The sequence below is a fragment of the Peromyscus maniculatus genome, chromosome 1 (genome assembly GCF_049852395.1).
Source record: "Peromyscus maniculatus bairdii isolate BWxNUB_F1_BW_parent chromosome 1, HU_Pman_BW_mat_3.1, whole genome shotgun sequence".
In the NCBI taxonomy this organism is placed as follows: domain Eukaryota; kingdom Metazoa; phylum Chordata; class Mammalia; order Rodentia; family Cricetidae; genus Peromyscus; species Peromyscus maniculatus.
Window position 1 is genome coordinate 196,631,071 of NC_134852.1, and position 10,136 is coordinate 196,641,206.

General features: G+C 47.6%; 1 protein-coding gene across 2 annotated transcripts in view; it reads left to right on the top strand.

Moving 5' to 3' along the window:
* Nucleotides 1-9,898, top strand: part of LOC102911122 (acyl-CoA desaturase 3) — a 32,939-nt gene extending 23,041 nt beyond the window's left edge. Inside the window, exons 3-6 of one of the 2 annotated variants that reach the window (XM_076563149.1) lie at nucleotides 1,677-1,810; nucleotides 3,253-3,458; nucleotides 5,307-5,539; nucleotides 9,186-9,898. In XM_076563149.1, coding sequence (XP_076419264.1) covers nucleotides 1,677-1,810; nucleotides 3,253-3,458; nucleotides 5,307-5,539; nucleotides 9,186-9,385 — 773 coding nt within the window. In that variant the 3' untranslated portion in view covers nucleotides 9,386-9,898. The remainder of the gene's footprint in view (nucleotides 1-1,676; nucleotides 1,811-3,252; nucleotides 3,459-5,306; nucleotides 5,540-9,185) is intronic. The other variant, XM_076563150.1, reaches the window with a different exon arrangement.
* The last annotated feature ends 238 nt before the right edge of the window (nucleotides 9,899-10,136 follow it).

The window sequence follows — 10,136 nt, forward strand, 5'->3', positions numbered from 1 at the left end:
AGAACCACTCAGTAGAGACCTCTGGACTACGGGCTCTCTGATGATACTGAGAGCCAATGTACAAAACCTTCCCAACCCTCCCCTAAGGGGAGAGCAGTTTCACTACCCGTGTGGACACTCACAATCCTTCTTGGGGACAGGGAAGGGATCTATGTGACCTGCTATTGGCAGAATAAAAACATGACTCAGTGTGTGGGGATTCCCACTGTTAAGACAGCATTGTCTGTGGAACCAAGATACCTGGGCAACCTGCAGCATGAAGCAAATTTGGACACTTGGTCCTCCCGCTCTGCCCAAAGCCCTTTCCTCTTGGAATTTCAGGGCTCACCTTCCCCTGGTTTCTCTCTACATGCACAGCCAGGTCCCCTATATGGGAAGATCTCAGGCACCACACAGCCAGAGGCTGGAGATCTTCCGGGGCCTAACATCCCAGTTCAGAAGAATATGGCCAGCACTTTGCTGAGGACAGATGCTGTGTCTGTGGTTATCCTTGGGATCCCATGGAAGGAACAGGATGGGGCACAGAAGGCAGAAGAGAAGAGGAGAGAGACCACTTAGGAAACAGTGGCCTCTTGATGCAGGACACATGGCAGTTTGTACAATGTTTGGTGTCCCCAGTCTTGGTTAAGTTCTGTAGCCCCTGAGGTTCCATGGTTTCCACGTGTCCCCTTGGGTATCTTATACTGCTTCTAACAAGGCCTCAGCTCCATGGCTATTGCTACAATCAGAGGAACATCTGGGTATACCCAGTGACCTCTCCTCATTAAAGAGTACCTACATGGTACCTCCTGATCTTATGGGTTCTAAGTTAGGGTTCCGTGTTGCTGTGAAATGTATGATATGGCTGGAACTGGACCAGATTCTTCGTAGAAGACCTAGTTTCAAACCGTGGGTCCACTTTTACCAGTGCTGTGGCACCAGATTAACACTTAGCTTTTAACTTCATCTACATACTCACCCCGAGTCATCTCTGATGACAAGGAGTATCCAAGTACAGAACCCTTCTAGCCCTGCTCTTGAGGATACAGCTGCCATCCACGTCTTCCCGTCACCTCCCACGTGGTATTACTAGACTCCAACCCATTAGGATGCGCAGTGACTAGGATAATGCTAACAATCAGGAAAGCTCGAGCCTCCATGAAAATGTGACTGTGTGCAGGGCTGGCTCACCCTGAGACCCTCCACCGTGCTGAAAGCTGCAGGCACAAGAGGTGAACAGGCTCTATGTCCCATGAGTCTCCTCTTCAACTGAGGAGTCCTTCTATTGAGCCCTGACTGCCATTTTCCAAACACTCTTGATTATGGGTATTTAGGTCTGGAAGAGTAGATGACCTTGAACCCCCCTTGGAGAAATGATCTGAAGGTCAAAGTGCATAGGACCTAGAAAAAACGTTCCTATGGTCTGACAGTGAAAGCTAGACTATCCCAAGTGTTGACGACTTCCTTCTTTCCACATCCTGCCTTTCTGCTCACTTGGTGCCTGGGTCTTCTTGACTCACATCCATTCCTAGGGGGAGTGGTTTGAGGTGATGATTTTTTGAGGTGGTGAACGCTATGATGTCTCGGAGACTTTCTCCTTCAAACCCAGAGAAGCGTACTCTGGTATCAGGAGAGTGTTCCGACATGCTCCTCCCGGCTGCACACTTACCAGTTAGCTGACTCCTCTGCTGTCCCAGCAGTATTTGTCTGCTTTGTGATCAGTATTGAGGGCATTGGAGCCGGAGCTCATCGCCTGTGGAGCCACCGAACTTACAAGGCGCGCCTGCCGCTTCGGCTCTTCCTCATCATTGCCAACACCATGGCTTTCCAGGTGAGAAGCTGCCGATGCTCATTTTTGTCTCTACTCTATGGGTGAGCCAGGGCAGACTGGAGGACATGAGCACCCAGAGAGGCAGTCTTTGGTGGGCCTCTCAAGAGCGTGCTCGCTACACAAGCCCCCCACAACACGGGACACCTCCGAGTCACTGGGAAGGGGAACAGGAAGTGAGTAGAACAGGTTTTCCAGCATAACTTTTATTTTTACCTCAAGTTCCCTGGGTTATCACATAGTGTGGCTGCTGTGATCCTTTGTTATGAAGGACCATGGAACATCATCAAGACACTGATGATGGTTTCCTAAACACTCAGCCAACAAGAAAATCATGCTTTGCTCTGACTGTCTTAGGACCCTACTATAATGGGGTTGGAGTGGGATGTGTCACAGACTCAAGAACACGCTCATTTCAGACAATAAGAGCAAACATGTCTATAGTTCCATGTGCTGGCCACTGTGGCAGCTTTTGACACAGGTTAACTCTTTTAGTCTTCATGGCCACACTAGGAAGTAGGCCTTATTGTTCTACCCACTGAACAGATGAAGAAACTGAGTCACTGTGCCGTTAAATAGGCTGACCTCATTGCTCTGTCAAGGGCTAGCATGATGGACAGGTCAAGTTCTCAGGATGGTGTTTGCAATGGATAAATTGTAGGAAATTAGGGAAGGGGGACTCACCGAGCCATACGCTGCTGCTCATAGTGTGGGGCTTGGCTTGGGTGATGAGGCAATCACACCAGAACATGGATCATTTATTTTGCCTTGACAGTAGCTGAGGTTCTTATCACACGTGTGTGATCACCTCTGCTCTGATCATTATTGTAGTGAAGACTCCCAGTTTCTACCTTTGGAGGACAAAGAGAAAGAAGAGAAACGCTGACACATTCTTGAAGGGGCAGATCAAGTTTAGAAAAGCCCCTAGGTCTTTCCGAAATGTGTTCAGGTCCATCAGTTCCATGTTAGCCCTGTGGGGTTGAGTGGCATGCCATTTGTGAAGATGCTGACATGAGTTTTTGCACCTTTATCACAGAGCAGGACCTTGGCGCCCAGGCCTTCTGCTTTACGCTCCCTCTGCCCCCAGATCAGACATCTCCAGGGGACCGCTGTCTCCTATCACTTGTTTAAGGAGTCACTGTGTTCTCTGCTAAAGAAACCCCCTGAGCACTCGGACTCACCTCCCGTTTCCCACCACCACACAACCCTGGAAACAACACTGCTTTTCTTGAGCTCTGCACCCTTGAGTTGCTTTCCCACATAAGCTTTGGGGACAAGTGTGCCGGGGAGGGTGCTCCCCCAGACCTCCTCCCTTACTAGTCAGAGTCCTGGGACTCTGTGAGTTGGACTGAGAGTTCCAGGTCCTGGCAGACACCTAAGGCCCTTGCATTCCCCTGGAAGGGAATCTCTTCTCAGTACTGGGGTCCTCTTTCCTGTCCCTCCAGAATGATGTGTATGAATGGGCCCGAGATCACCGCGCCCACCACAAGTTCACAGAAACATACGCCGACCCTCACGATTCCCGGCGTGGCTTTTTCTTCTCTCACGTGGGCTGGCTGCTTGTGCGCAAACACCCGGCTGTCAAAGAGAAGGGTGGAAAACTGGACATGTCTGACCTCAAAGCTGAGAAGCTGGTCATGTTCCAGAGGAGGTGAGTCAGGGGGATGGAACTTCTCTTAGCACTTAGAACAGCAGAATAAATGTCTAGGTTTATATGATCAAAACCATCATTTCAGCCAAGTATGAAGATGCATGCCTGAAACCCCAGCACTGGAGAGACAGAGGCAGACAGATCTCTGTGGATTCCAGATCAGCCAGAGCTACATAATGAGACTGTCTCAAAAAAGCAAAGATACTCTGGGGACTGAAGAGGTAGCTCAGCAGTTACGAGTACTTCCTATTCTTCCAGAGGACCCTAGTTCAAATCCCAGCACTCATGTTGGTTGGCTTACTCCTATAACTCCAGATCCAAAGAATCTGACACCCAGTTCTGGCCTTCACAGACACATGTGCACATGTGGCATGTACTCACACACATACACACATATGCATAAATAAAAAATAATTAAAAAAAGAAAAGTCCATCGGCCAAATGTGGTGGCACACATGTCGCCTTTAGTTCTAGTGCTCTGGAGGCAGAAGCAAGTGGATCTCTGGGAGTTTGAAGCCAGCATGGTCTACATAGTGAGTTCTAGGACAACCGGGCCTACATAGTGAGACCCTGTTTCAAAAAAAACAAAAATAAAAACAAATCATTTCAAATCCCAGTTTTTAATGGCTGTACGTCCACCGTCATGGGGTGTTACTCTGTTCCTTTCTTTCTGAACTATTTTTTAAACCAATTAAATGCAACAAACATTCATTGATCTAGGAGAGCCACAGACACAATGAATTCAACTGAGCCCCTATGTTCCTGGAGATTTTAGCCTATAGGGTGAGGAATAATAATACACTTTCCAAGTTACCATGAAGCAAGGCAAAATACTGTCTGTACTGTGAGAGGCAAGAAAAGGCCAGAGATGGCTCTGGGAGAACAAGAAGGGTTGAAGAAAACACAGCATTAGAAACAAGAGAAAGACAGTGTCCTGCATGTGTATGTACAGACAGAAAGTATGAAAATAAACTAAAGTCTGATGCATGATCCAGAAATATCGTCTGTTTCCTTGACCTACAAGATATGACAGGAAAAAAGGATGACAGACAGACTAATGTCATCCTGAGCGTCTTACACACAGATGGGATTAACGCAGCTGGCCATGAGGAGCTTGTTTCTCCAACAGCATGTGGCACAATCAGAGCTGTGCTTTGAAGGTCAGGTCAGGGGAGGTCAGGTGAAGAAGACGTCGAGCCTGAGCAGTGAGGAAAGCACATAAGTTAGTCTGAAGAGAGGATTCAGAACAGGGAAGCAGCGAAAGATAGGAAAGCTGGATGCAGGCCATGCCCGTGACTGGGAAGCTGAGGACCTGACTGCTGAGGGGACATCAATCCTCTCTGGAAAGCAGTGGTTCTAACAAGGCCTCTAGAGGGACAGAAGCTGCAGGTGGTCAAGGACATTCATTATGCTTCCTGGAGCTTTTGCAGAGCGAAGACCTTGAGGGAGGAGGTTAGCAGGAAATGGAGAAATGTCAAAGACCCTGATAGGGGTGAAAAGGGGGCTCCAGGGCAGATGGAAAACACCCAGGCATCCTCACGGGCTGAGGATGTGGTTTGGTCCCGATCTGTTGGGTAACTGGCTTCATCCCTCTATGAATAAGAACAATGGAGACCTTGTTCTGTTGGCAACTGGTGGGATTAGTTTAGGACAATCTCAGCTCAACATAGCCTTATCTTGAAAGTGATAATAACACTCTGCATTGAAAAGATTTTCCACCCCCATTCTTTCTGATGGGGCTCCCACCCCACTCCTGCACTCGTGGAAGAGGAGGAAAGACAACAGCCCCTCCCACTGAGAAGAGCCCATCCTCTCTCCACAGACTCAGTGTGTGATCTCTCCACGTAGGTACTACAAGCCCGGCCTCCTGCTCATGTGCTTCATCCTGCCCACACTGGTGCCCTGGTATTTCTGGGGAGAGACTTTTCAACACAGCGTTTATGTTGCCACTCTACTGAGATATGCCTTGGTGCTCAATGCCACCTGGCTGGTGAACAGTGCCGCCCACCTCTATGGCTTTCGCCCTTATGACAAGAACATTGACCCACGAGAGAATGCCTTGGTTTCCCTAGGATCTCTGGGTAAGTCAGCCGTATATGGCGTTGTCACATTCAGTGATCTCTTTTAGGTTTCAAACCAGGGACAAATGGCTGAGGTGCCTATTTAACATTTCAGAGCAGACCTGGCCACCAGGTCTTAGTCCCTACTTGTTACAGGGCCCTCCTGGTTAACACACCCTGCCCCCTGCCCTGAAACTTCCCAGCACAGGGTGGGGGGGGTGGTGCTGGGCTGGTCTCCCCTATATAATCTAATCATTTTGGTTACCTGCTCTCTTTGTACCTTTGGGCCTCCTGGCTGCTGCACCTGGTTCCTCCCCTCTGCCCTCTGCCTTCCCCTCCCCCTTCTCCTCACATGGCACAGCTCAGTCTGGTCATGTCCACTCTGGACTCTTCCAGATGTCCCTGCCTCTGGCTATGCTCTCCCGCATATCTCCAATGAGCCTCCTCCTCCCGCACCCCAGGAACAGCCATGTTCTTTTCCTTCGCTATTTCTTCTTGCCATCCAGTCTCCTCACTTGGTGAGCTGTGGGGAAGATGGGAGTCATCTGTTTTTATAGGCACTTTGTGTCTCATATCCCCCACTGTAAAACTAGGGGTGTGGTCGTGGGGAAAACATGACAGGCAGGCAACCCATTTTACGCTGAAAAAGGAAAGGATAAAAAAACACTGCCTTTGATGGGAAGGTCAAAAAACAAACAAAAAACCTCCCAGTGATCCTGGTTAAGTGTGCCTTTCTCCAGTCACCTGTGATTCATTTCTCTGGGCCAATCCTGCTAGGGTCAGGAGACCCGTGACTGTAACAGAAGCAGTAATAATTACTACTACGTGGAGGACACAGTAAGCCTAGTGTGTCCTGACTAGCCATGCCATAAAAAGAAAAGGTTAATCATGACTTTGTTCAATGGACTTAAAAGTGTGCCTTCTCAGAGTACTCCCTCACCTCCCCAGTGTGTTTCACGCGCCCACCACCACTGTGTGTTCCCCATTCACCAGTGTTTAAGTGACTCTTACTTACTGAAGCTATACCCTACAATGCCTAGACTGCCATAGAAACGGAGTCACGTGGGCTGAGTGAGACATGCTCTGTAAATGAACTTTCCCAAGGCAGCCTCTTCATGACTTGGCTGCTGGAGGTGGCAGCCTCTTCTCTTCCTTCCTCACTTCATCTTGTTTTCCTGTTTCCTGCCGCTCTAATCTCAACTTCCTCTTCCTCTCCCCTCTCCCTCTCTTCCCTTCTGCTTTGTCCCCACCCCCCTGAAGTGTGAGGGACGCCCTTACAGCCTTGTGGAGACGCCCTGTCACTGAACTACATCCCCAAGCCCTCTCTACACTGCTCTACATTGTGAGTCAAGAGTTCGCTACTCGGTCTAGGCTGGCCTTGCACTCTGCCGCTCAGGCTGACCGTGAATTTCTACTAATAAGCTATCTGCCCAGCTCTTTTTTTATTTTATCTTGGAAATAGTCTTTCTAATTCGTCCTGGCCAGACTTGAACTTTCTATCTCCTGGTTCAGCCTCTAGGTAGCTGGAATCACAGCTAGTACCAAGGAACAATGTGTAAATCCAGACCCCAGAGTCAAGGGCTTTACCTGTTTTGTTATATTTCATGATAAATCTTTCTATGTTTTTGTCCATTCTATAAAATTTAGCACTTTATATGTTGATGTTGTCTAATATTCATTCCCACATATTTTTTGTCTATGTACATAGAAATTGTAAAAGGAAGTAAGATTTTAAATTTTTTTGTTTTTTGTTTTGTTTTTGTTTTTTGTTTTTCAAGACGGGGTTTTGTAGCAGGAATATTAAAAGTTCTTATTAATAAAATCAAACCTGAGCCAGCTATTGGGGTGAACACTGGAAGATCAGAGAGACAGAGCAAGCCACAGCTACCTCACCTGGCCAACTTCTCAGCTGGTCTTGTTTCCTCAGACTGGAAGCCTCTGTGTCCTCATATCCGAATGGCTCTCAGCTGAACTGTGCTGCTCAAAACCTAGAAGCTTAACCAGCCAAATGCTTCTTGTTTCTGGTCTTCATGCCTTATATATCTTTCCTTTTTACCATCACTCCCTCGGATTAAAGGCTCGCTTTCTGGGATTAAAGGTGTGAGTCACCATGCTTGGCTGTATCCTTAAACAGATGGATCTCTGCCTCTGGAATGCTAGGATTAAAGGCATGTGCTACCACTGCCTATCCTAAGCATCTAGTGGCTTTTCTGTTCTCTGACCCCAGATAAGTTTATTAAGGTACACAATATTTTGGGGAACACAATACCACCACAGGGTTTCTCTGTGTAGCCTTGCTGTCCTAAAACTCGCTCTGTAGACCAGGCTGGCCTTGAACTCATAGAGATCTGCCTGCCTCTGCTTCCCGAGTGCCGGGATTAAAAGCATGTGCCACCACTGCTCAATGATTCTTATACTTCTTGAAGTCACGGTTAATATTTCTTGTAATATAGTTGTGCAAATATTCAGTTAAATACTCAGTGTTGTAAAAATAGCACATTTTCATCCAAATCAGGAATTTTAGAAAAGCCAGTTTCTGTAGAGTAATAGAGCTTATAGAATGAATATATATTAGAATGACTTACAGGCTGTGGTCCAGTCAGTCCAACAAAGGCTGCCTACGAACAGAAGGGCCAAGAATCCAGTAGTTGCTCTGCCCAGAGGCCGGATGTCTCAGCTGGTTTTCCTTATAGCCAGAATCCAGAAGATGAAGGCCACTAAAGGGATAGACTTGCTAGCAAAGGAGGTGAGAGCAAGCAGCGAGGTAGCTAGCAAGAGAGAGAGCAATTGCTCTTACTCCATCCCTGTCCCGGTTCCCTCATGTTCTCATCCCCTATCCCCTCCCTACCCTCCATTCTGCACCCCCATCCCCAGTTTGCTCATGGAGATCTCATCTATTTCCCCTTCCCAGAGCAACCTATGCGTCCCTCTTAGGGTTTTCCTTGTTTCCTAGCTTCTCTGGAGCTGTAGGTTGTAGTCTGGTTATCCTTTGCTTTACATCTAGTATCCACTATAAAAGTAACTGTCATTCAAAACAAACAAACAAACAAAAAACCCAGAAGTTTCAGAAAAATTAAATAGCAGATGATACAAGGAATTTATTAAAGGAGTTCTATTTTATGAGCATCCCCCTGCACCAGGGTCAAAGCTCTGGGAGGTAGCAGTACCAACAGCAGCCACTGTGAACCAGCAATGGCTGAGAGAAGACCCCCGCCCCTCGGCCGGGCCCCAGCTCCTCTGACTTTTGGCTATCCTTGCCTTTTCTTTTGTAACTGTCTGCACTTACAGGGCACAGCAGTCCCATGGGGAAAGGTTTGCTTTCCTTCTTACCTTTGTAAGAAACACAGACACTGACACATGCCCAGTCCAGGAGCCCACAGAGTCTCAGAGCATATTGACATTCTAGCATTTTCCAGTGTAAAATATTCCCCCAGAATAATCAGATTCTTATCCTGTTAGCCTTGGAGACACATTTCTTCCACAGCGCTTTCAAATATTAGGGGCAACCAGGGCTTCTCAACCCATTGTTTCAGAGTAGAAGACAGTGGGTTAACCATTCACCAAACAGCCTAGTGTTCTGTTATCCACTGGGTAAGACAGAGGTGTGCAAAGAGCAGGAAGCAGCCATCACCGAGCCCCCTAACTGCTCTCCACACTTCTGTTCCAGGCGAGGGCTTCCACAACTACCACCACACCTTCCCCTATGACTACTCTGCTAGTGAGTACCGCTGGCACATCAACTTCACCACGTTCTTCATCGACTGCATGGCTGCCCTGGGCCTGGCTTATGACCGGAAGAAAGTGTCCAAGGCCGCTGTCTTGGCCAGGATCAAAAGAACTGGAGATGGGAGCCACAAGAGTGGCTGAGTTTGGGGTTGTCTTTGTTTCCATTCCCAAAGCCAGCTGAGGTTTAATAATGTTATTTAAATACTGAAAAACACCATCAATGTTCTAAAGAGTCTCATTTCAAGACAGTATTCTCGTAAGATAATTCAAATATTAAAAGGCAAAAACTCTTTTATGATGTAAGTAGATACTTTTCTGTCTTAGTCTTCTGTTCCCGGGGCCTTTCATTGCTTAGTCCTTCTCTCCTCTCCTTACTTCATTGCCTTCCAGGGAAGTGCAGTTGGGCAGTAGGATAGAGGAGACCTTTGAGAGCTCAGCAATGTTTTACATTACAGGACTCCACGGGTAGCATTCTTACTTCGATCTCTCTTGAGCTTCAAGGTAGATGTCTCAAACTAAAACTCCAGCCGAGTCCTCCTGGACATTGTCTGTGAACTACCATCAGGCCATGGGAAAGATGAAAACAGGCACACACACACACACACACACACACCCCACCACCACCACCACCACCACCAACAACAACAACAACAACAACAACAAAGACCGACAACAACAACAACAACAACAAAGACCGAAAAAAAAAAATCCAGCCTTTCCTTGGCACAGGGCTTGCATTTTGTTAAACTATCAGGGGAGAGAGTCAGCAGGCTGGCTATGATCCTTAAGTGGGAATGGTGTTCCATGGAAGGAGTATGAGGTTTTTTCTGTGACTGGACCCAGCTGCTTCCCAAGCAGACATGGAGCCCCTCCACACAGCATCCTTCCTTTC